The sequence below is a fragment of the Suricata suricatta genome, chromosome 9 (genome assembly GCF_006229205.1).
Source record: "Suricata suricatta isolate VVHF042 chromosome 9, meerkat_22Aug2017_6uvM2_HiC, whole genome shotgun sequence".
Classification (NCBI taxonomy): domain Eukaryota; kingdom Metazoa; phylum Chordata; class Mammalia; order Carnivora; family Herpestidae; genus Suricata; species Suricata suricatta.
Genome location: NC_043708.1, coordinates 51176257 through 51203417, shown reverse-complemented (window position 1 = coordinate 51203417; position 27161 = coordinate 51176257). Strand labels below are relative to the sequence as shown.

The 27161-nt window shown below is 35.1% G+C and overlaps 2 protein-coding genes and 1 pseudogene across 4 annotated transcripts in view; 2 read left to right on the top strand and 1 right to left on the bottom strand.

The window, feature by feature from the left end:
• Positions 1–26290, top strand: part of FANCM (FA complementation group M) — a 64873-nt gene extending 38583 nt beyond the window's left edge. For 2 of the 3 annotated variants that reach the window (XM_029951701.1, XM_029951699.1), the window contains 10 exons: positions 1450–3358; positions 7535–7626; positions 7726–7794; positions 9409–9537; positions 10475–10631; positions 13368–13474; positions 14221–14787; positions 17949–18324; positions 19548–19839; positions 20419–20617. In XM_029951701.1, the coding sequence (XP_029807561.1) occupies positions 1450–3358; positions 7535–7626; positions 7726–7794; positions 9409–9537; positions 10475–10631; positions 13368–13474; positions 14221–14787; positions 17949–18324; positions 19548–19839; positions 20419–20557 (3837 nt within the window). In that variant the 3' untranslated portion in view covers positions 20558–20617. Of the gene's footprint in view, positions 1–1449; positions 3359–7534; positions 7627–7725; positions 7795–9408; positions 9538–10474; positions 10632–13367; positions 13475–14220; positions 14788–17948; positions 18325–19547; positions 19840–20418; positions 20618–25823 lie in introns of those variants that run through there. The other variant, XM_029951700.1, reaches the window with a different exon arrangement.
• LOC115303039 lies at positions 9135–9234 on the top strand (annotated as a pseudogene).
• The window catches only part of MIS18BP1 (MIS18 binding protein 1), a 45710-nt gene continuing 41991 nt past the window's right edge, over positions 23443–27161 (bottom strand). Inside the window, exons 14-16 of the mRNA XM_029951702.1 lie at positions 26312–26399; positions 24560–24614; positions 23443–24371 (exon numbers count right to left, since the gene is read on the bottom strand). Of these exons, the coding sequence (XP_029807562.1) occupies positions 24271–24371; positions 24560–24614; positions 26312–26399 (244 nt within the window). The 3' untranslated portion in view covers positions 23443–24270. The remainder of the gene's footprint in view (positions 24372–24559; positions 24615–26311; positions 26400–27161) is intronic.

Sequence of the window (27161 nt, the reverse complement as noted above, 5' to 3'; positions counted from 1 at the left end):
TATAAAAAACAAGTATTTAATATAAATATAGGTAGAATATATTGATTTCTTATAAAGTTCCTTTTGATCTTAAGAGGGAACTAGTTTTCTGCCTTAGGTGAAGAAGTAGAGTTAATTTGAAGAATATCATCTAAAATATAAGCCTGAGTAAAACTTTAATAAGCTAATAATTTATATAAACTGTTAGTAGAGGTGATTTAGGATTCTTGTTAGATTGGGAATTTTTGAAATATTCTTCATCACATAGGTCATTTGGTATGTCTCTTACATCCTGGTGGTAGTTGAGAGAATTATTGATTCCTTGAGCCAGTTTCTTGATTCTTCTTCCTTGAGACAATCAGAATGATGAACCTACTATAAATCTGAAATCCAAAATGCCTGGGTTAGAATCCTAACTCTACCTCTTACACTAATCATGTATTTGTAAATTACTTAACCTCTCTGGACCTCAGTTTCATCCGTAAAATGAGGATAATGATAATACTTTCTTCATAGGTTTGTTGTGAGGATTAAATGAGTTAATATATATAAAGTACTTAGAATAGTAACTGGCACACTCCATAGATTGTAGCTGCTAGTTTTATTATTAGCTGTTGTTCATGAATACATATAAATAAAGTAACTAGTTGTGGATCCCACAAAATCTGCACTTCTGTATATCCACCGCTATCCTAGGTCCAGTTATACCTCATTTGGCTAAATGAAATCTCTGTCTGTGAGGAGCATAGATACCAGCAGGGAGACAAACATTATCAAATTAATACTTACTGCATATTTATTGTTAAAAAAAATTAGTTAACTGCTAAGTCCCTGAATAGTAGAGGAATCCTGACTAAAGTAGCCACTCAGAGAAAAGAGGGATGGGTGGGTCAGGAATGGAGGGGAATATAGTTTTAGACTTAGAGATAAGTAAGATTTCTTATAAATTCACTATAAGAATTCTGGTTTCGGAAATTTGTTGAAAATAGTATATTACAGCCTAATAGATGTACTGGTACAATTATTTTAGATGTTCTAAGACCTGTTCTTAGTTTACCTTTATCAAGAGAGTAAATTTAACATATGTATATGTGGTTTGCCTTTGTATATATTAATACTTAAATATCTATTTTTAGAAAATTAGAATAGTTCAATTAAATGTTAGAAGTGAAAAACTTAGTGTTTATAATATTTATAGTATTTATTAACTGTGTTTTTTCTGCAAACCGTTATTGTGGGTCTGTCATGTACTAAGTTTGGAGGATATAAAAATATTGACTGATTAAAGATAATTTATGATAATTATAAAGTGGTGTTATTTATAATTTTGTTTGATTTATTAAAATAATTTCTAAGTTATAAGAAAAAATCATTTGAATAGCATAATACTGTTTGGAAAATATCTTAAACTGAACTCATTTCTTATTGGTTCTTGTTTTCTTGTGACTTTTTCATTTTTGTATTTCCTAGGGAAAATGCAGCTATGAATCAGAAGTTAAATCTTATTTACAAATGGAAGATGTTAGCTTAACATTTAGTGCTCCCAAGAATGGATATAATCCTCATGCCAGTGGCACCTTTACTAGTAACAAGAAATCATCATTTTCAAAGAATATAAATCAAGGCATTTCATTCTCAGTGACAGAATCTGATGAAGAATGTGCTGAAATTTTTAAACAAACTCCTATCAAACCTATTAAAATTGCTTCTTTAAAGAAAAAATCTTCTAAAGAATTGAAAAAAGATCAGCCTAAAAAGGAAAATAATGGTGTTGTTATGGATTCTTTAGATACTGATGGTGGTACTACTGTTGAAAATATTTTTCAGGTGGACCTGCTAAATGATAAAAGGGCCTCAGATACAGAAAAAATTGCTGCTGCCGTGTGTGCTGTCAGCAAAAATGTTGCTCATCGTCCAAGTGGATTGATGGAATGTCAATCTATAAATAAATCTAGTTCATTTGGTGGAAATTTTTTAGATTCTGGTTATAACAGTTTCACTGATGAGAAATATGTTTCATCTAGCTTACTTCTTCCATTTGAGGAAGAACTTTGTATAGCTAGAATAGATGACCGATTTTATAATTGTCATTCATTACCAAGGGAGGTGTTAGTTAATGTAGAGAGATTTTTATCTCATTCTCCTCCACCTCTGAGTGGACTTTCGAAGTTGGAATATGAAATTGCTAAGAGTTCTGAACGTGATCATTTGCCTTTCCTGCCCTGCACTGAGTATTTACAAAATGATAAATCTACCTGTTTGATATCATATTCTCCTGTAAATTCACAACAGGATTTAGAATTGAATTCACTTAAATCTATTAATCATTCTTCTGAAAAAAGTTGCTTTCATAGTGCAGCTAGTGATGAAATTTCTGATGAGCGAAGCTTCTATGACTATATTGGTAAAGGACATAAAGAAAATATAAATGAAAATTTAGTATCCAGCAGTCATATTCAAATAAACATAGGCCCTCCAAAGTATTTAGTTGAAAAAAAAAATTATGGTAGGGATAGCAATGGCCCCCCAATACTGCTCACTGATCAGGATGAGAGTTTACTACTATTCAAAGATGTTGATACAGAGTTTAATGATGTGAGCCCTTCTCCGTCCAACAATAAACATACATCTCTTGGTGTGCCTGACAAAACTGCTCTAAGTGAAATGGCACTGGTGTCTCAGTTCTTAATTTCTGACGAGCTCTTGTTAGATAACAATTCTGAACCCCAAGATCAAATTATCTGTGATACTAATGGTTGGAAATCTCCTCAAGATTTGAGAGGCGTGCATGAGGAAAAACTGAAGAGTGATGAAAATGTTTTTAACTGCTCTAAGGATTTATTCTCTGTTACTTTTGATTTAGGATTTTGTAGTCCAGAGTCTGATGATGAAATAGTAGAACATGCATCAGATACAAATAATAAGTTTTTAGATCTATCTGGAAGGTCTTTAGATATTAAGGAGATAAGTGATGCAAATTATATTTCAAATCAAGCAGTTATACCACGGAATCATGTTGCTAGTTCTACAAGTGGAACCATTACTATCCCATCAAGTGAAGATAAGTGGAGTACAAATTTTGCACATTTTCCACTGAGTGCAGCAAATAAAGAATTTATGTCTCCTGGTTATTCTCAATTTTCTTTGCCAGTAGGAGAAAAAGTTATGAGTACACCACTTTCTGAATCAAACACATTGAACTCATTTTCTAAGAAGAGAAAGGAAATGCCTAGGACATTGGATTCTAATAAGGGAAAAGTAAATCTACAAAGTTTCAAAGAAACATTGAATTCAACTTTTGATGATTTAGGACTTTCTGTAGAAAAGACTAAAAGCAGGGAACAAATCAGTCTTCATCAATCCTGTCATCTTGCTGAAGGTAAGATTCCATCTTAATAAAACACATAAATCTCGCTAGAATAATACAGAAGCCTCTGTAATTTTTCAAAATGTAATTTTTCAATATTTTGTCTATTGAATTAGATAACTGATGTGTTATGTATTTCTTAGGTTGATGCTTACTACTAAAAGAAGTATTTATTTTATCTACATATATTTATGGCATGCATGCTGTGGGAAAGTATTCCTGCCCTTTGGCCCCTGCCCTTTGGCTGGAAAACCCAAACAGTTGTGTGACATATACATTTGAAAAGATCACAATAAATTGTGGAAATAACCACCAAATAAGTATTAAGAGAGTGGATGTGTAGGAGGTTCAGAAGATGACAGAATTGTGAGCTGGATTAGCTTGGTAATGTAGATGTAATGTAGATTTTCATTTTGGCTTTGCAGGCATATTTACAATTTGAATATGTTGAAAATAATAGAGAATTTGGATGTTATAAAATGAAAACAAAGGGAAAAAAATGTAATATTTGGAGGGAACTGTGTAAAGTAGATGATTCATATAGCAAAATGGTTGAAAAATAAATAGTTGAGAAACAAGACTGTATTTGGGGGACTGAGACAAGACCACAGAAGTTCCATGGAAATCTCTGGATTTCTGCGATCTAATTATACAGAGTTATAGAAAAACTAGAAAATATAGTGATAGATGTTTGGTACTAAAATGACCTAAGTATTGTTTAAGTACTGTGATAGACATCTATTCTAGCTTATGTGTAGATTATTGTAGCAGGCCATTTATGAATTTTACTCCTTATGGTTAAGGTGAAAGAGTAGTTGTAGGATAAAATGAGTTGGATGTGTAAATTTTTTTTGGACTTTCCATATTTCCTTCCTTCCTTCCTTTTTTTCTTCTTTATTTTTCTTCTTTCTCTTTTTCCTTATTCCTTTCATACAATTTAATTAACATATAGTGTAATAATGATTTCAGGAGTAGAATTTAGTGATTCATCCACTTGTGTATAACACCTCGTGCTCATCCCAAGTGCCCTCCTTAATGCCCATCACCCATTTAGCCCATCCCCCACCCAACACCCCATCAGCAACCCTTAGTTTGTTGTCTATGTGTTGTATATTTTAAGAGTATCTTATGGTTTGTTTCCCTCTCTGTTTTTATTTTGTTTTTGCTTCCCTTCCCCTATATTCATCTATTTTGTTTCTTAAATTTCACATAAGTGAAATAATATATTTGTCTTTCTCTGACTTATTTTGCTTAGCATAATACACTCTTGTTCCATCCATGTTGTTGCAAATGAAAGATCTCATTCTTTTTGATCATTGAGTAATATTCCATTGTGTATATATGTATATATTATGTATATACATACATTCACATCATTATCCATTCATCCGTCGATGGACATTTGGGTTCTTTCCATACTTTGGCTGTTGTCCATTGTGTGGAAGTAAACATTGGGGTGCATGTGCCCCTTTAATCAGCACTGCTGTATCCTTTGGATAAGTACCTCGTAGTGTAATTGCTGGGTCTTAGGATGGTTTTAGTTTTAATTTTTTGAGGAACCTCCATACTGTTTTCCAGAGTGGCTGCACCAGTGTGCGTTCCCACCAGCAGTGCAAAAGGATTCCTCTTTGCCCTCATCCTCGCCAACATCTGTTGTTGCTTGAGTTATTAATTTTAGCCATTCTGACAAGTGTGAGGTGGTATCTCATTGTGGTTTTGATCTGTATTTCCATGATAATGAGTGACTTTGAATATCTTTTCATGTGTCTGTAAGCCATCTGGATGTCTTCTTTGGCAAAGTGTCTATTCATGTCTTCTGCCCGTTTCTTCCCTGAATTATTTGTCTTTTGGGTGTTGAGTGTGATAAGTTCTTTAGAGATTTTGGATACTAACCCTTTATCTGATATGTCATTTGCAGATATCTTCTCCCATTCCATCAGTTGCCTTTTAGTTTTGCTGATTGTTTTCCTTTGCTGTGCAGAAGCTTTTTATATTGATGAGGTCCCAATAGTTCATTTTTGCTTTTACTTTCCTTGCTTCCAGAAACATGTTAAGTAAGAAGCTGCTGTGGCCGAGGTCAAAGAGGTTTTTGCCTGTTTTCTCCTTTAGGATTTTCAAGACTTCCTGTCTAATGTTTAGGTCTTTCATCTGTTTTGATTTTATTTTTGTGTGTGGTATAAGAAAGTGGGCCAGGTTCATTCTTCTGCATATTGCTCTCCAGTTTTCCCAACAGTATTTGCTGAAGAGACTTTTTCCCACTGGATATTCATTCCTATTTTGTCAAAGATTAGTTGACCATACAGTTGTTTTTCCATTTCTGGGTTCTCTATTCTATTCTATTGATCTATGTTTTTGGGCCAATACCATACTGTCTTAATGATACAGCTTGAAGTTCAGAATTGTGATGCTTCCAGCTTTGATTTTCTTTTTCAGGTTTGCTTTGGCTATTTGGGGTCTTTTCTGGTTCCATCCAAATTTCAGGATTGTTTGTTCCAGCTCTGTGAAGTATGCTGGTGTTATTTTGATAGGTATTGAATTGAATGTGTAGATTGCTTTGGTAGTATCGACCTTTTAACAATATTTATAATTCTAATCCATGAGCATGGGTTGTTTTTCCATTTTTTGGTGCCTTCTTCAATTTCTTTCATAAGCTCTCTATAGTTTTCAGTGTAGATTTTTCACCTCTTCAGTTAGATTTATTCCTAGGTATATTTTATGGTTTTTGGTGTAGTTGTAAATAGGATTGATTCCTTGATTTCTGTCTCTGCTGCTTTATTATTAGTATATAGAAATGTAACCAATTTCTGCACATTGATTTTATATCCTGCAACTTTGCTGAATTCATGGATCAGTTCTATTAGTTTTTTGGTGGACTCTTATGGGTTTTCCAGTATCATGTCGTCTGTGAAGAGTGGACATTTGACTTCTTCCTTCCCGGTTTGGATGCCTATTATTTCTTTGTGTTGTATGATTGCTGAGGCTAGGACTTCCAACACTATGTTGAATAACAGAGGTGAGAGTGGACATCCCTGTCATGTTCCTTAGCTTAGGGGGAAGCTCAGGTTTTCCCCATTAAAGATGATACTGGCTGTTAGTCTTTTTTATATGGTCTTTATGATCTTGAGGTATGTTCCTTCTAGTTTGACATTCTTGAGAGTTTTTATCAAGAGAGGATGCTGTATTTTGTCAAATGCTTTTTCTATATCTATTGAGATGTAAATCTTTTATTATGTTATTCTCATTGGCATCAAGGACACGATTTATTAATGTTTTATTTAAGATGAAAGCTTCTTTAAGTTCTGGAAATATGTTTAATTTTTAAAAAATTAACTCTTTTGCATAGTTTTGGATATTCTTTGACACTTATATTTTTACCAAGTTTATGTTACCTTTGAGCCTCCAATATTCCCTTTTTATACTTTTATTATTTTTTTTAAATTTTTAATGTTTTATTTATTTTTGAGAGAGAGAGAAAGAGAGAGAGCGAGCGTAGCAGGGGAGGGTCAGAGAGAGAGGGAGACACAGAATCTGAAGCAGGCTCCAGGCTCTGAGCTAGATGTCAGCACAGAGGCCGATGTGGGGCTCGAGCCCACGAACTGCGAGATCATGATCTGAGCTGAAGTTGGACACTCAACTGACTGAGCCACCCAGGTGCCCCCATCTTTATATTAAGTCTGGTGTGTGAGATGATTTTTCCTATCTTTGTGTCAGGTCTTCATTAAAACTTTTTCTAGCATTATACTTAACTACTAACTAAGGGCAATATAAATGCATTTATACAAATGCATTGAGTTAAATATGTGGTTATTAGCACAAGTTATCACCTCTTAATTTCCTCACTGACACTGTTTTATTTTTGTTTCACGCTGACATTTTGGCCAAATTCTGAAAAACTCTTTAAATTATGTGCCCATTAGGCACTTGGTTGGCCCACTTGGTTAAGCAGCTGACTCTTGATTTCAGCTCAGGTCATAATCTCACAGTTCATGAGATCAAGCCCTACATTGGGGTCTGTGCGGCATGGAATCTACTTGGAATTCTCTCTCCCTCTCTCCGTCCTCCCCACTTGCATCTCTCTCAAAAAAAATAAACATTTAAAAAAATGAAATAATGTACCCTATCAATAGAATAGATATTTGTGGATAAACTTTAATCTACTGACCAGTTTCATTTTTTAATAAATTATAGGTGAACAGTTAACAAGCAATGACAGTGAAGATGACGAGATTTTCCAAAGAAAAAATAAAAAAACAAAAGGAAATGTTTTAGAATCCCCTGAGGTGAGTCAGTAATCACAACAATATGATCATATAAAGGCTTCCCCCTCCCTATTTCTGCCCCCTTTTAATTTTTTTAAAACTTTTAATCTACTTATTCAGGATGAGAAAAATAGCGAAGTTGATTCCCCACTTCATGTTGTGAAAAAGCGCAGAGCTCCTCTAAACAGAGTAAGTAGATAATAATGTATAGTGATTCAAGTTCCTTTGGAGTAAATATTATAAGAAAAGTATGTGTGTAAGTGAATGTAGGTGTAGTTGATCTAATAGTTATATGGTTAACACAAAAATAGTAAATCCTGTCATTGGAATTTCTATATCAAATTTATACTTCTCTAAAAACTATTCTTACTTTAGCCAGTATACTTGAGCAGTTCACTAAATATTTGCTCTGTATCTACTGTGTATGATGCTCAGGATACTACTATAAATATGATATCCTGGAACTGTCTTAAGGAGAGACAGATAAGTAAACAGATAATTTCAATATAATTTTTTAGTAAGTTACAAAAATTATAAGCTCTTAGCTTAGTCCTTTGGAGTTCTGAAATGGTTCTTGATGATAATAAATATGGTAGAGCACATATGGTAATAAGCCAAGGGGGAGGCCTGCCAGGAAAGCTAGCAGTTTAATGAATGACGCAAAGCAGGGAGATAGCAGAGTGTGCCAGGAAGTAAAATTGCAGAAAAATTTGGGTCAGTTTTTGGAAGGCCTTATTTTTTCAGTGGTGCTTAATGGGTTTGAAAGAAGGAAAGGAAGGGGTTCAAGAGGAGTCTCTGGTTTTTGGCTAGGGCTGTTTGGAATATGTGTCACAAATTTAGAGAAGACAGAATGACGATAAATTCAGTGTTCAGCATGTTTGAGGATCTTGTGGAGCAGTGATGTGACAGTGTCTGGCAGGAACTGGTGACTGTGCATCTGAAGTTTAGGTAGAGGGGCAGGTCTGAAGGCCATCGGTATACAGCTGATAACCGACAGTTGAGATTAGAAAATAGTGTGTGTTTTAATTCTCTAATGCAGTTTAGGAGAAACTACAAAATTACTGAAAATGTAATCAATTCTTGTTTACTTTGTATACTCCTATAACACTTCACTAGGAAAATTGCTTTTCCATGCTACCTTATCTAGAATGTCTGACTGAGTCATCATAAATGAATTAAAATATTGACAGTTCTGGTGATCAATCCCTTTTAAATTAAAACTATTCCTGTTATTTGAAATTGTTTTGGTAAACTTCTTTTGGTTCTTGTGATTGGTTTTATATTTTTCTGAAGAAATATAGTGATAGGCCTCAGTGTCAAAATTTGTTACGGTTTTAGTTATTTCTTGGTTTGGAAGGACTGTATGTTGAGAGCTGATTCTGAGAGTTCTGTTTATAGTCTTCATTAATTTTTGTACAGCTCTTTAGGATCTTCTAGAGGAGATAAATTAAAACTATAAGTATTCATCATATGCATTTGATGTATACTAAATTGAATGAAGACTATAGTAGTACCTATGTAGCATTTTAATTGCTTCTTGGCCTTTTGGCTAAGATCAAGTGTAGTGTCTGTTCTTATCAGTTTAATGTAGCATTTTAGTACTTAACATCACTTAATTTTTAAATTCTTAAGTATTATGTATTTTTAACATGGCTTTTAGTTGTATTTTATTTTCATAACAAAAAATGTTAGGTTAGCTTTAAAAACTAAAAATAGAAAATAAAACCAAAAACTTGAGAGAAATACGTTAAAATATAATTCAATTATATTTTCTTATGCAAGAATTTTTTTGAATTATTATAGTTAGAATTATCATCTAGTGATGAGAGTGACAACTTTCACAAACAACATCCACAAATAGAAGACTTCAGGAGTCCTAACAGGAATGCAAAAAGACGCATCAAAGTCCAAAAGAGACAGAGTCCTCTTAAGGTAAACTTTTTTCTATTTCTTATTTATACATATATATAGGTATATACACACACAAATATCATATATATTATTAATAAAAATTAGATTTTACATTAGGAGATTTCTTGTTATAATTTTTTATATAAAAAATTCAAAAATCAAAAATATTTTGACCTTAGTTTGTTTTACTGGAATTAAAATCTCCAGGTTTGATAGTGTTGTTTCTCTTTATGTTTTGAAATTATCTTTCAGTACATTCTTATTTTGAATGACTGAATGAAAAAACTTTAGTGAAAATTTAAGATTCAAACAGAAAAAAATACAGAGAAATCTGAGTTTTAGAATATTTGTTGTTGTTTTTAATTTTTTTGATGTTTATTTTTGAGAGAGAGAGACAGAGTGTGATGGGGGGAGGGGCAGAGAGAGAGGGAGACACAGAATTCAAAGCCGGCTCCAGGCTCCAGGCTGTCAGTGCAGAGCCCGATGCAGGGCCAGAACTCATGAACTGTGATGTAGTGACCTGAGCCGAAATTGGACATTTAACAGACTGAACCACCCAGGCACCCCTTAGAATATTTGTTTTTACAGTCAGTACATCATTTTTCTTATATCTATGTGATATTCAAATCCTTGGAAAATAATTCTTAGCACCCTTTTTTTCCTAATCAGTCTTTTGGTGGTGCAGTATTTCTCCTGGCAAAAATTAATTAGCCAGAAAACTCCAGAAACTCTGTGCTTAAGAAACATTCAGCAAGCTGATCTGTTGACTGGTACTGTATTTTACTTACAATAGAGTTATCAGAAGAAATTTTAAATACATATGGTACTTTGTCATTTCTTCTTAAGTTTTCTTTTTCTTTAAAGCATTGGCAAGAAATCCATTTTACAAAACTATTTCCAATTACGTAAGAAAGTAAATAATCTTAAGGATGTCTCCCTGTTTTCTAATTTGTCACAGCTTGCAGCTAGAAAGTTTTTAGATGATGAAGCAGAACTTTCCCAACGAGAGGCAGAGTATGTTTCATCAGATGAAAATGATCAGTCAGAAAATGAACAAGACTCCTCATTACTTGACTTCTTAAATGATGAAACTCAACTTTCACAAGATATAAATGGTAAATGATATAATGATGCTTCTTTTTCTTTCAGTTTTCAGTGTTTTTAATGTGGTTATGTTTAAATATTTTAGCTTTTAAAGACCTTTGAGTTTTAAAGGAAGAAAATTTGGTTTGTGTGAACTGTTTGGTCACTTTCATTCAAATTCTTTAATACTTGCTTTATTTTAGACTTGGTTGCTTATAGGCTTCTGCTATTTTGATCGTATCTTACCAGAATGACCTGGTTGGCTCAGTGTCAGATGTTCATTTCACAAATATTTAGTGACTCCTATGTGCTGGTACTATGTAAAGTTCTTGGAAAAGCTATATCGTGGACAAAAATCCTTGCCCTTATGAAGTTTACATGTGAATGGAGACAAACAGGCACACAACTATTTATAGAAAAATGAAAAAAAATGTAAGAGGATTTGGAGTGTCAGGGGTTAGGGGTATTAACAACGGGCACAGTGTACTTTAAATAAGGGCATTAGGGGTAGGCTTTATTAAGAAGATGACATTTGATCAAAGACTAGAAGGAGATGAAAACTTCAGCAATGTTGACTGTTAAAAGCAGGTCAGATACAAACCGAAATTTATTAACTTTGCTAAGTAAGAGAGATCTGCTTTTGGAAAACAATCTTTCCACATAATACTTGAGCAGATCTTATATGCAATACATTAATTACAGATGAGTCAGATTGGCTGTAATAGAAATAGGAAAGATTCTGGTAAGATTTTCAGTGTTCTGATCTTTCACAGATCTTGCCGTTTATTCTGCTCCTATACTGTCTGATACGATGTAATACAGCAAATATTCCCAAGCTCTACTTGAAAGATAAAAAGGTTTTAGGGGTGCCTGGATGGCTCCGTTGGGTAAGCACCCAACTTTGGCTCAGGTCATGGTCTTGTGCTCGTGGGTTCGAGGCCCACATCAGGCAGAGCCTGGAGCCTGCTTCAGATTCTGTGTCTCCTTCTGTCTCTGCCCCTTCCCTGCTCACGTTCTGTCTCTTTCTGTCTCTCAAAAACTAAAATAAAATACATTTTTAAAATTAAAAAAAAAAAAGGTTTAAAGACTTAACTTTCAGTACTATGCCCTTCATACTGATGTGATTTGCAGAATAAGGTTTCTTAGTACTGTGTCCTTGATGTTCATTAACAGAGCAGCTTTTGGAGGTTTGCAGTTTTAATCTGGTGGGGAATGTTGATGCAAAGACAACAAGCAGTGCCCAGCTCACGGCCTAACTTATTTTAGTAGTATCGTTTTAGCTTTGTTCTTGGTCTACAGGGGAGCAAAGGTGGGAAGAGACAAATTACAAGGTCGTTGCAGTAATCTAAGGAATGATAAAGTCTTTTACCAATGTGGTACCAGTGCCGGGGTTAGAAAGATTGGACTGTGAATACTTAACAGCTGCCAGGATTTTCTGATGGATTTGAGAAAAAAAGAAGAGTCAGTGCATTTGGGCAACAGGAAGGACAGATTTATTGCTGTCTGATATTGGGCAGGCTCCAGGTGAAGCCCTTAGCATGGAGAGTAAGAAGATCTGAAACTCCATTTTATTTATTTTTATTTTTTAAAAAAGTTTTTATATTTTTTAAAATAATCTCTACACTGGTGTGGGTCTTGAACTCACAACCCCAAGATCAAGAGTTGTATGCTCTTCTGACTGAGTCAGCCAGACCTCCCTGAAACTCCATTTATACAAAGTGCATTTAAAATATGTAGGATTTAAAAAATAAATAAATATGTAGAATTTCAAAGGTTTTTTTTTTGTTTTGTTATTTATACAGCATTTGGGAAAAGGTAAAAACAATAAGGACAGCAAATAGATTATTGTTTGTCATAATGATGCATTTGTAAAGACAGAATTGTATCCTGAGGGAGGTGCATTTTACTGTATATACATTATACCAAAAAAACCTCACAAAAACCAAGAAACAAAAGAAAGTCTCTAAAAGCTCCTAGATCCTGAGTCTTTCTAAATAAGAAACTAGAAGTACAGTCTCACTACGTTTATCGGGATTGAGCGTGAGTGAGGGGTGGGTTGGTCATCAGGATGACACCTGGTACCGATAGCTATAGCTATGCGGTGGAGGGGAGGGGAGGGGAGGGGAGGGGAGGGGAGGGGAGGGTCATTCAAAGAAACAATTACATATCTTGTCCAAGCATTGTGGTTAGTAAATCAGCCCTGAAAATAACCGACGTTGATTAATTGCTTCAAAAATGTAAGGGACACTGAGAGACGAAAATAAAATTGCTTTCTGATTATAACCTTGAAAGTAGACATAAATAAAAATGCGTGTTTCCCAGGTTTTGCTTGACTGAAAGTTGTGAAGCGATCTTACTGTGTCCTTTGATATTTTTAAGCATATGCTTTCTTTTTTGCCTGGATTTATTGTGTTTTATTTAATACTTTCCATAAGTCAAGTACAGTCCTCAGATTTTCACATACATTTATTTTTCATAATAGCACACTACCTTAAAACTCATTTTCAGGGGAGAGAGAGAGAGGCGGCTAAAGCAGGGAGCTTTAAATAGTCACAATCATCCAGCCAGATGGTCTGGTTTCAAAGGCAAAACTAACTTCACTGTTTTTAATAATTGTTTTCAGACTTTTTCCAATACACATTAAATATCTTTGTATAAAATAATTCCACAAGGTTTGAATTATGTGAATTTGGAATAGGTTAAAGGTAAATACTTGACTAGTTTTTATTTAAATAATTCTGCTACTTGAAATTCTTATCTTTATACAGATTCTGAAATGAGAGCTATTTACATGAAGTCTTTGCGTAGTCCACTGATAAGCAATCGGTATAAAATGGTCCGTAGGAAACATAACAACATAAATATTTTCTCACAGGTATGAGCTCTAGAATATAGTGGATAGTGGAGAATTTCCTGAGGATAATGTTGAGATATGTTCCTGTTAATGAAGTCTCCCTTTTGTTTCTAGACTGGACTGTCAGAACTATTTGGGATAATTTCTGCCCTGACTCAAAAAGGTGGACTAAATGAATTATCAGAATCCCTTTTTGGTCCTAATTAGATCAAATTATCCCATCTTTAATTTGAGCTAATTAGAATATATTATTGAATTGTTATCCAATTAGGAGAATATTTAAAAATAGTAAATAGTATTTAATCATAAGTTAAATTTTTAATTATCATATGTTCTTTTATTTATCTTGACAGTTATTTTTATGAAGATGTTATTTTCTAAAATTATAGACTATTTTTGATTTATGGACATTTTCACATTAGTCTTTCTTTGTTTATAAATTGCCAATATTTAGCTTGGTAATGTTCATATATGTGTACTTCCATTGTGTTTGTTTATGTAGCCCTTATCACATTGTTTATAAATTGTTTATTTTTCTGGCTACCTATAAGAAACTGTAAATTTCTAATAAGTAAGACATTCTTTTTTTAATCCCATCTCCCCATATTTTTCCATAAAGAATATACTCAGTATTTGTTAGGAAACACAGGTGGCTGAATTAATAAAGTAAGCAAGATAATCATAAATTCTCATGTACTTAAAAGAATGTTAAATACACACTGAGTTTACTAAAGAAATTTAAAATATGCTAATTTATATTTTTATAGATTCCTGAGCAAGATGAAACCTATTTAGAAGACAGTTTTTGTGTTGATGAAGATGAGTCTTGCAAAAGTCAATCAAGTGAAGAAGAAGTTTGTGTTGATTTTAACATAATAACTGAAGATTGCCTTGCAAGTGGGAGTAAAAAATATAGAACTAGACATGCAGTAAAGCTAAAACAAATGGAGACGAGACAAAATTGTGCACGTTCAAAAAAGAAATTATCCAGAATTATTTTGCCAGGTGACTCAAGTGAGGAGGAAAACAATATAAATGATAAAAGAGAATCCAGTCTTGTGGTTGACCCAAGCACTGTGAATAAGAGCAAACAGCAGGACCATTGTTTGAATAGAGTGCCTTTTGGGTCTTCGTTGCAGTCCAAGGACCACTCTGATCCAACTGTTAATCAGTCACCAAAGTGGAGAGGACAGACACCAGTCACTTTAAAGGATGCAGTTTCTGATATCTTGGACTTCAAACCTCAGAGGTGTAATAAAATTGAACCTATTTTACCATCATTCCCTACTGTTGATTCACAGAAGGACTGTAGAAAATTTCCAATTGAGTTGAAGGTATGAATCGAATTAGAGAAAAAGCCTTATGCTTACCAAAAGGTTGTTTTGCTTTTTTTAAAGTGTATTTATTTATTTATACATCCAACGTAGGTCTAGAATTCATAACCCCAAGGTCACGAGTCCTATTCTTTTCTGACTGAGCCAGCCAGGAGCCCCTGCTGTTTTGCTTTCTTTTGTGTTTTATATTAAGTAACGAGGTCAAAGAGAACTGAGTAAGTGGTGAAATTCTTCAAACAAGGAAATAGCATAGTAAATTATATTGATAATTTGTATAAGGATGCTTAGATTTTAATTTTGTTGAATGTTTGTTTATTTTTGAGAGAAAGAGGGTGGGGAGGGGCAAAAGAGAGAGGGAGACAATCCCAAGCAGGCTCTGCACTGTCAGTATAGCGCCCAATGTGGGGCTTGAGCCCACAAACCGTGAGATCATGCCCTGAGTGGAAATCAGGAGTCCGAGGCTTAACCAACTGAGCCGCTCTGGTGCCCCATTAGGTTTTAGTTTTTTAAGTGTGATCATAGTTTTCTTAGTAAAACTCTGTAAGGAAACTTGCTAGTTTTATGAAATGGATATAGGAAAATAGGCTTCCTGCAACATAAAATTAATAGAAATTACATGCTCAGAACTAATTTCCCACAGATTAACTTTCACCCACTGAAAGCTTCAGGTATGTAACTCTTTATTGGAGAAGTTTAGGGACACTAACCTGATTTCCTTCCTTTAGATTTCTCTCTCTTTAGAATGGCTTATATTCCAGTTTCCTGCTTCTCCTTGTATTATTGCTGAAATAATTCATCCCTAAAACCACTTTTAGTTCTTAAGAATCTATAGTTATAGGGGGTTATAGTTTAAGAGTTTATAATTATAGTAGTTTTGTTAAAATAGGGGTTAATTAAAGGTTGAGTAATAGGAATCCCTCCCTTAACTGTACATAACTGATTCCTTGCCTTGATTGTCATCTTGGAGTGAGACCTAACCCTAACCTCCTGTTTCTCTGCAGTATTTGGGTTTTTCAGGCCATTGTGCTTTAGCAGCGTGCTCCAGTGTTGACCTAGGGGCTCTTAAATTGATATTTCCAAATTAAAATTGTCCCCAGGCTTTTTGCACAAAGTCATTTCTTCAAGACATAATTAAGATCTACCTCAGTTCTCTGAACCTCTGTATCCTCAGCTGTAGTGTAAAGATAGTAATCCCAAGGGTCAAGGTAGGTAATATGGTCCCAGATTCATGATGGCTCAACTTGACATTATGATGGTGTGAAAGCAATATGTATTTTGTAGAAACCATACTTAAAATCTTGAATTTTGACAACAAACTCCATCTGGTTCATTCTGCCCGATTTCCCCTATAGGACAAAGAGCTGTAAGCTGCTAGGGATGACCAGCAGACCTTATAGCTATACCTCAGGGCCTTGATGAAGACGACCTTTTACAGATGGAGGAAGGCAAGAATTAAAAAATGTTCTGTACCTGTGTCTGGAGAGGCAGGGGCATGAAAATGTCTTGGGCCTAGATCATTAGAGATCTCCAGCCAGTGGGAGGGAAGGCAGGATCACAGAGAAGATCCTATTTCAGGAACTGGCAGACACAAGTCCTGCTCAGGCTGGGGCAGGAGAGTAGAACTTCTCCTTTCCTCCTGCCCTGGCACCATGCCACCCCATGCTCCTAGCATTCCCTCCAACCAGGCTAGGAAGCACTTAGTAACAAATACAAGCAACTCCTGAGAGAGGGACAGAGTATGGGGAAAGAACCTCTTTAAGGTTCAGAGAAGATCTAAAGCTGAGGGAACATTTAGAAAAATCACCTGACAAACCTTATCCCACTCTAAATCTGAAAGAACACTGGGAGTTTGAAACCTCTGGTTGTCCCTCAGGTAATCATAGCAGTAAGAAAACCCAAACGCATCTCAGCTTTTGATTAGATCGATTCAACCCCTCACAATAAGGGTGTAACAACAACAAAGACATACATATTTCTGTTGTCTTACACAAGATGTTTGGCTTTCAATGAAAAATTACAAAATATATAGAAGGAAGAAAAAGACATGTTCTTAAAAACCAGACTTATATATGTCTTAGATGTTGGAAATACCAGACAGGGATTTTAAAATAGCCTTGATTAATATGTTAGGCTCTAGGGGAAAAATAAAATGAACATGTATGGACAGAAAGAGACTATCATTCAAGAAATGATAACTATTAACAAGAAAGTGGAAATGCTAGAAATGGAAAGCATAGTAAGAATGATGAAGAATATCTTTTTAAAAAACTTTTTTACTTAAAAGACAGCACAGGTGAGTGCAGGAGGGGCAGAGAGAGAGAGAGAGAGAGAGAGAGAGAGAGACAGAGAGAGGGAGAGAGAGAATGAGAAAGAATGAGAATCCCAGGCAGGCTTCATGCTCAGTGCAGAGCCCAATGCAGGGCTCAGTCCCATGACCGTGTGATCATGACCTGAAATCAAGAGTTGGATGCTCAACCGGCTGAGCCACCCCGGCGCCCCAGATGAAGAGTATCTTTAAGGATCCCATCAGTAGACTCAACACAGCCACAGAAAGAATCAAGAAACTTAAACCTAGGCCAGTAGAAATTACCCAACATGAAACACAAAGAAAAGTGAAAAGAAACCAGAATGGAGCTTCCAAGAGCTTTGGGACTGTATCCAATAGTCTAAGATACATGGAATTGGAATTAAGAGAGGAAAGGATAGAAAATATATTTAAACAGGCAATGGCTGAGAATTTTCCAAAGTTAATGAAGACTGGCATATGAGTATGCGAATCTCTGTTTTGGGGTCTTTTTGGTAGATACCTAGGAATGGAATTACTGCGTCATACAGCAGTTCGCTTTAATTTTTGAGGAATTGTCAAACTTTTTCCATGGTGGCTGCAGTATTTTACATTCCCACCAGGTATGTATGTTCCAGGTGTTTTTTTTTTCACATTCTAACGACATTTTACTGTTTCATTTTGTTTTAACTTTATCATCCAACTAGGTGTAAAGTGTTAGCTTGTCCTTCATGTATTAGTCACTTGGATCATATTGAAGGAAGAAAAGAGAGTTAGAAAAAGGAAATATTATCAGTAAGAAAAGCCAACTTAAGGTGTTACAAGTTTTGGGCACTAATACATATTTAACCTGGTTGTCTATCTCCCACCTTTGCAGGTTGGTAGTGCCCTGGAGGATTCTAGCACTTCAGTGGCATACTGTTCCAACTCAAGACCACATTTGGCTGGCACATCTGCTTCTCTTAGACTTCCACAGGAAGACCAAAGAACTTGTATTCTTGTAGATAGTTGTGAAATCACTTCTGGTTCAGAAGTAATTTCTTCCCTAAGAGCAGTTCATGGCTTACACGTAGAGGTCTGTCCTCTTAATGGCTGTGATTACATTGTGAGTAACCGCATGGTGGTAGAAAGGAGGTCTCAATCAGAGATGTTAAATAGTATCAATAAGAACAAGCTCATTGACCAGATGCAGTACCTACACAGCATGTTTGAAAGAATATGTGTGATTGTGGAAAAGGACAGAGAAAAAACAGGTTTGTATTTTTACATGTTTTTGTTTATAAGGCTGTAAAGGAACTCAGCTATTAATTGAGTTCCCTCTTCTATGGTCAGGATGTAGAAAACTCTTAAAATATAAACTCTTGACTCATAAATGTTACTTCATATTTATGTAAAGCCATGCTTTTTATTAGTCATTGTGTTTATGTTTTGTTTTTTTTGCTTCATAAATAGGTTTATTTCTGGGTTTTTTACTCATTGTGTCTAAATGAACTTGAGAGTTGAAGGGCGAGAAACTGAAGGCAAGTGAGCCAGTATGTCTTCTTTCAGGAGCCCCAGAAAGGATGAGCGCCTCTAAGGCAGCAGTGGGGAAAAGGACAAAGATTCAGGGGGTTTAGGAGGCAAGATTAGCATAAGTTGGTGGAAGGAGGCAAGAATTTCCCTTTTTTTTTCTTTTATTTGAGAGGGTGAGCGTGAGAGCATTGGTGTGTGCACACACACAAGAATGCTGTCACTGGTAAACTGTGGTCTTGGATAAGTCACACTTTCAGTAACTCAGTAACCAAGTTTTTTTTTTTGTTGTTTTTTTTGACAAGTGAGGGGTTTATATTCAATGATCTTTTGGGTCTTCTGAGTGTGAAAATTCTATAATTTTTTACCAACATATCCTTTATAAAGGAAACAAATCTGGAACAAAGAGTAATATGGCAAAAGTTACAGGGATAGAGAGAAATTATATAAAAAGTTGTTTTTCCATAATGAAAAGTGCCCCCCAAAAAGATGGAGGATAGAATATAGAAAAAAATGAATGGGAAAGGTAGGGAAGTAAATTAAGAGGCTAGAGTTAAAGATGACATTAGTATGAGTGTGCAGCGTTTTGAGTTATTCTTGGAATAAATGTGTAAGATTTTTTATCAATTAAGCCAGTACTTGAACAATTCATCAGTTCTAGCATTATGAAGAATTTTCAGTCTTCAGGAATGAATTATCTAGGAATATAAGCGCTCCTCTGCCTACTCATGTTACTATTTGATACTAATTGAAGATACTCATAAAGATAGTTCTTCCTATTTTATCTCCCAGATATTTGAGAGTCACTTTAAACCTTTAGTTGTAGGGTTTTTCATTTGCATAATGTGGCATTAGTTTGCTTAATGGGTATAGGTCTTGGGATTTTAATAATGCAAAATATAGTATTAATGATTCTACTTAATGTAGGTTACTAAAGTTTGCATTTTCTTAAATATGAAATATTTAGGAGACACATCCAGGATGTTTAGGAGAACAAAGAGCTATGACAACTTGCTGACTACCTTAATTGGTGCTGGAATCCGAGTTCTTTTCAGTTCCTGCCAAGAAGAAACTGCAGATTTGCTAAAAGAACTGTCTTTAGTAGAACAAAGAAAGAATGTTGGTATTCATGTTCCAACAGTGGTGAACAGAAATAAATGTGAGGCCCTTCAGTTTTATCTAAGTATTCCCAATATAAGTTATGTAACTGCATTAAATATGTGTCACCGGTTTTCTTCTGTGAGAAAGATGACTAACAGGTATGTCGGTCTTAGTATTTTTAAATGGTTTAAGTGATTCTTAGAACTACTTCATAGAAATGTTAGTATTATTTTAAAAAGTAAAGATGTACAGTGCCTATTAGATTATCTCATTCAGTAAAGACTTTTTCCTTCCAAATATATTACATTCACTGCATGAAGCTGAGGAAATTAATGGAGGGAAAAGATAGGCACTGCCTTTGGGGAGCTTAGCATCCTCTGGGAGCTAGACAGACAGCTCTTATATTTGATTTTGCATTCTAGCATTTTTGGGCTGTTCTAGAACTAAAAAATATCACAGTGCAGATTTTACTAGTTTTTGATTATTGCTCAAAAAGGAAAATGTTAGAAAATAAGTAGGTTAAAGGCCAATGTAAGATATTGAAATTATTCTTATATATGACTTTAAGTATAGGGAATAAGCATGTTTTATTTAAATCATGCTAAGGACATGTTAACTAGATGTAAAATGCTTAGAAGAAATGATTTTCCTAAAGGCATTTTTATGTTTGATGTTCTAAAAGCAAATAAGAATATTAAATTGTATTAATTCAAAAGTTCTACTAATTTTTTTTTCAGCTCACCTCAAGAAATCTCCACATATGCACAAGTAACTCACCGGAAGGCTGAGGAGATCTACAGATATCTTCACTATGTATTTGACATGCAAATGTTACCAAATGGCCTTAACCAAGAGAGACTACAGGCTGATGCATGATACTGGTGAAGGTGCGGTTATGAACGTACTCTCGCAACACTAAATGCATTGCAGTAATCATTGCTGTCGTCTGTGATCAGTTGAAAATATGTAAGATAGTATTTCCATTATCTATTTTATATGGTGTACGTTTTTATTTATGTAGATTATAAGTTATTTTAAAAGAAAACCTGAGGTTCAGTAATCAATTAACTAGATTATGAAACTCATTTTTTTACTGAATATAAAAAAAGTTTGCCGAATGAGCTATTAAGAAAGTAAAAGTGGGTGCCTGGGTGGCTCAGTCGTCCGACTCTTGCTTTGGCTCAGGTCACGATCTTGTGGTTCATGAGTTCGAGCTCCACGTCGAAGCCTACTTGAAGTTCTGTCTCACCTCTCTCTCTCTGTCCCTCCCATGCTCATGCTCTCTTCCTCAAATGAAATAAATTTAAAAGTAATAGAGATGTATTTTAGAATTTTCCCACAGATTATAGTACTGTAGTTGCCATTTGTTAGCATAATAAGTTGAGGTATCTGCCACCAACTTAGTGGTCATAAATAATTTTTCCTATATATAAATTATATCATTAGGATATTGTAAATCTCCGGAATCTCCCTACATATTGGATAAGATGTGGGCAGTAGCTATATTGTGAGATAAATGCTCCAGTAACTAGGAGAGTATGTTTATCTTACCAAAGGTGTCTTAAGTATAGTCAGATCCTGTTAGTATGAACTCCAACTTACACTACTTTTTTTGTTGAAATACCATATTAAAAAAATGGAATATTGGCTTAGATTTGGAAATTTTAGTATAGATGAGCTGCTGAATGTGGACCTCATGATTCCGGAAGACACCTCCGTGTTTACATCTGCAATGTCGGAGGCCCATCTTTCTAGTCATTCTAGTGCTCATGCAGCCTTTCACTATCAATGCGGCCCCCTCCCCACTATTTAGAGTGTTTTTGTCTTACTTTTTCTCTTACACCTACGTTGTAGGGAGGTGAACCAACCCCACAGGGAGCTCTCCTTGCCGTAGACTTGGCAGGGATTTCAGAGCTCATCTCAATCGGTGCACCCTTTTTTTTTTTTCATATCAGATGATGGAAGTGAGGCCCACAAACAAGTGACTTACTCAAGTTTACTGGAAAATCCAGAACCAGAACCCAGGATCTAGATACAATTATTTTTCACTAAAAAGTTACTCTAATTGTAAACTTAGCTTCCTTGGGGTAGTATAAATTCTTGGTTCTTCTGAGACCAACTGATTTCATAGTCTTGCTGTTCAATAATTCTGTCAAAGTCAGAGAGAAAAAAAGTTCTAGAAGTTATTGGCTGATGTGCAGCTATTGATTTCTCTCTCTCAGACTCAAATTTATCCTTTAGTATCTTGCTTTGCTGTAATGGACTGGACTTTTTGCACATTTCTCCCTATAGTGATCATGATTTAAGCTTTGTCAGTAAAAGGAAGAAAGGAGCTTCTTTAGGTTCCAGTGTGTGGTTTTGCTGCTGCTTGCTCCTGCTACACGTGGTCAGCATCACTTGTGGGTGGGAACGTTTGGTGGTACTCTGCTGTACGTCAGCGACTTGCCATTGGTGTGGGCAGATGACCACCTTGCATCTCCCATGCAGACACCAGTGTGCTTAAATTCTGTGTGTCCACCCGTCAGACAATATGTAAGTTTACATGGTGTGAGGGACGTAATCTTCATTTACTTATGCTTGCTGTGTACAGAGCTTCACCCATATTTAAACTGCATTAGCCGCCTTCATACTCTTATTGGGAGCACTGAACTTTCAGCCCTGTTATTATTAATCCATCATCTTTGAGCCCACTTTGAAGTCTCCTTTGGAGGTTATTTTAAGTCTTCCTAGTGTATATTATGACCTGATGGGGATAACCAGGTATCTGGCAGGTGGAATACAATAAAATAGACTAGGAAGGACATTAAAGCAGTTCCAGTAGGACAGAGGAAATTTGTGGGAGGAAGGCCACACTACTTGGTTTAAGTCTATGCTGTATCAAAATTATCCTTTTCTCATTATGGAATTTAACTACCTTCTAATTATTTAAAAGGAGTTAACATTATCCATTAACATTAATAAGCAACATGGTCTTATACCAAATATTGGCAACTTAAATTCTACAACAGTATTTCACTATAAAATAATCCCTTTGTTTGTTCTATCCTACATCTAAGTCTTTGTGGCAGAAACAATTATGATCTCAGTCTAACTTTAATATTTTTTAAATCTTGTGTTTCTATAAATCTTATAGTAATATAAACTGGTTTTTTCTAATATTTTTTATTTATTTTTGAGGGCGTGAGAGAGAGACCGTGTGAGCAGGGGAGGGTCAGAAAGGGAGGGAGACACAGAATCCAAAGCAGGCTCCAGGCCCGGAGCTGTCAGCAGAGAGCCCGATGTGGGGCTCAAACCCATTAACTGTGAGATTATGACCTGAGCCAAAGCTGGACGCTCAACTGACTGAACCATCAAGGCGCCCCTAAACTGACTAAATTCTTTTTTTTTTTTTTATTTTTTAAAATGTTTTATTTATTTTTGATACAGAGAGAGAGAGAGAGCATGAGAGGGGCAGGGGCAGAGAGAGGAGGCGGCACAGAACCGGAAGCAGGCTCCAGGCTCTGAGCAAGCTGTCAGCACAGAGCCTGACGCGGGGCTCAAACCCACGAACGTGAGATCTGACCTGAGCCGAAGTCGGAGGCTTAACCTACTGAGCCGCCCAGGCGCCCCTAAACTGACTAAATTCTTAAAAAAAAAAAAAAGTATGTTTTACTAAAACTTCTGGTATTTTTTTTCTTTTTGAGGAAACAAGCGGAAGCAATTTTTATTGCCTATTTGAGTTCAATGATTCAGTAATCAAACCACCACCACCAAAATACAAATGTTCTAAAAGCAAACAAAGTTTATTTGAATAATCTAACTGGAGAGAAAGGTTAAGTGACTATAATATATACTGTAACCAGAGGGGGAATGTTCTGTCAAATTTTAAAACAGAATGACAAGATAAGCTAAAAAAATGTTTATTTCTAAAGGAGCTGTCTAAAAGGAGGAAAATAATGTTTACTTTGACATGGCTTATTAACTTGACTCCTTACAATGGTAGATCAATTACTTGAATGTTTAATCCAGTCTTTTTAATATTGAGGCCAAATGTAAATTAGGTCTGCGTGTGTAAAATAAGGCTTAATATGACAAAATTTATTTTCTGATTCTACCTGATACTGAAAAGTAATAAATTTACATAGCTTTCATAGATGCGCCAAGTTTTAAGAAAAAAGTGAAGTGGTAACAAATGCTAACACAGTTTTCATGAATTTATAGCGCCAGCAATACAAGTCTACTTTTTATTCCTCTTCCCTTACCTCTTAAGGGTAGCAACATTTTCTTGGACGCTTTAAGAAAATCTGTTTAAAACATGATTTTCTTAAACCAAACAGATATTTAAAAGAAACTTACTAATGTTCAAAAAAACAGAAATTTACAAGTATGTACACAAGCAAAACAAGTTTTCTTATATTTTAGTAACCTACATCGATGAATGGTATTCTACAGAAGGATGTTTTGCTCTCAATACAAACACCTCAAACCTTTGAGAAGGAATTCACAATTTCATATGAAGGTACATTAAAAAGAAAATAACACGTATTCCAAAAAAAGATATAAATACACTGCTTCTTGACAAAAATCCTGGAAATAGTTTTTCATTTATACTATGCAGAATCAGAGTTTGAAAAATAATAATCTTTCTCTTCTTCATCTAAAGATTCCATAGCATTGGTGAAAAGTTTTCCAATACCAGAGTTTTCTAAATCTGTAAAGAGAAGTTTAATAAAAAAAAATTAATGTACTTTTAAAAGTAATTTCAATGAAATTGAAAATAACTGAAAAACTGAACAGTAGGTCTGCCCACTTGTGGGCATTTAACTTTAGTACCATGTTAAATAAAGAGAGTATCTTATAATAGAACTGAGCTACAAAAGAAAGATACAAATAAATTACCTATGTTATACAGGTTTTTTTTTCTTGATGTTGGAGTTGACAACTGAGTTTCAACCTGCAAGAGAGTTCATGTTAATAGCTAAATAGTACCTCCTGTGAACTCTGCCTCAAACATAGACAAAATAAGCATGCTTCATCCCCTGAGTATCCCTTGAACATGTGCCTATAACAATACCTAATCATATTATAATTAACTGTGAAACATCTACTTCTCTTTAAGTTGCATTTGTCCAGGGCAAGAATACTTCTTCAATGTTATTTCCCACACTGCTGGCAAACATGACTGTAAGGAAATACTACAAACTAATGCTATAGAGGTTAAAGGATAGTCTGTGGGCCTTTGACAGTTGCCAAAATCTAGGTATTCATTCCATTCCATTACTAGCAAAACTTAAAATTGTCTAAAATGATATTTTATATGACAAGTTTTAAGTGTATGATGGAGACTTACCAGTGCTTTTTAAATTACTGGCCATGGCTGGCTATCTTTAAAAAATGAAAAGGAATAGAACAGAAAATATGACAGGGTATATCCAACGTACTAAGAGTAAATATTGTTGAAACTTTCAAGATGCACTCTTGTGTTCAGATTGTGACGTAAATGTACTTTTTCCCTTGTGAAATGAGTCAAACACTATTATATCATTTAGCTCTCAAAATCGTTCAGTGACTTCAAATCAATATGATTTCCATGCTGATGGTGCATTTTCTCATACATGAATAAAAAGAGATTAGAAAGCTCAGGTAGCTTTCCTTATTATAAAGCTGCTATAAATCAAAATTTTTGAAATCAAAATTTTTAACACTAAATCCTTTGCTCTTTCTATCCTCACACATTGGCTACAAAATATTAGTCAATGAAAAAATAGGACTAAATCACAAAGATATTACAGACTACTCAAATAACAACCCATTAAGAAAAACAAGCCCAGTAATGGTTAGGATATCAGAAATACAGAGAAATAAAAATTAATAGGAAGGGTCCTTATAGGTAGGTCCATATGAACTTTTCATCATTGTGCAGAGAACAGACTGAATGGATTAGGACCTTGATGCTACTCAGTATGGTCCATGGATCAGCACCACAGGAATCACCTGGAGATTGTTAGAAATGCAGAAATCTCAAATCTGCTGGATCAATCTGGTGTTTAACAACATCCCTAGGGACTTCTATGCACATGAAAGTTTGTCAAAGCAGCCTAACTTTGCACTGGCAAAATAGCAACTAGAACCAAACGAGTCTTTCTCACTATGTTGATTCCAGGTCCTCTGCAGCAAAGTCTCATGAGGAATGGAGACTGGAAAAAGGGAATCTAAGAAACACTGGGTCTGTCTACACCTTCAATTTTAGAGATTTCTTTTGAAGAATTTAGTCTCCAGGCTGATTTTAAACCAGACTGCTCAGAAGTGTCTACCATTTTCTATGGACAAAGGAAACCCATAAAGATCGGATGTGATTATGCAATCCCAATGTTTAGTTTAGAAACTCCCTGAGAAGAATTATACTGCATACTTGCTAGAGTGAAAGTATTTCAACATGGGTGAGGGAGGAACAAATTGCCATTACCTGATCAGAAGGAATATACAATTAGGAGATAAGATATTTGTACCTCCATAAATTATAATTCCCTAAGACTAACTATTTACTTTGAGGGCAAGGACTTCTATACAACTTAAAACTCCTCGACAATTTGCCGTATATTACAGATGTTCAAGAGATGTAATGAATAAATGAAGAATAAATATACTTACTGTTTTTTTCTTGATATTGCCCCAGACAATGCCACCTTTACTTTTATGTTTTTTTTGCATACGAAAAACATACTTATCACAATCATCCCTGTTTAAATACAAAATAATTTCGTCAACATTAACTACCATACTTCTATTCAGAGGTTGAACACAGTTGACAAAATTAATTTAAAATGTGTTCTAAGCTTTAAATTTTTAATGTTTATTCATTTTTGAGAGACAGAGACAGAGTGTGAGTGGGGGAGGCGGCAAGGAGAGAGAGAGAGACACAAAATCCGAAGCAGGCTCCAGGCTCCAAGCTGTCAGCACAGAGCCCAACTCTTGAACCGCGAGATCATAATCAGCCACAGTTGGAAGCTTATCCAACTGAGCCACCCTGGAGCCCCTCCAAGCTTTAAAAAGTACATTTTCTGGGAAACAAAAGCAAAAATAAACTATTGGGATGACATGAAAGTAAACAGCTTATGCACAGCAAAGGAAACCATCGACAAAACTAAAAGGCAACCTATGGAATGGGAGAAGACATTTGCAAATGACATCTGATAAAGATTTAGTATCCAAAATATATAAAGAACTTATAAAACTCAAATCCAAAAAACAATTCAATTGAAAAATGGGCAAAAGAATGAATAGACATTTTTCCAAAGAAGACATCCAGACAGCCAAGAGACACATGAAAATATGCTCAACATCACTCATCCAGGAAATACAAATCAAGACTACAATGAGATAGTATCTCACACCTGTCAGAAGGGCTAAAATCAGGGGTTCTGGGTGGCTCAGTTGTTAAGTGTCCAGCTTTGGCTTAGGTCATGATCTTGTGGTTCATAAGTTGAAGACTGCTATATAC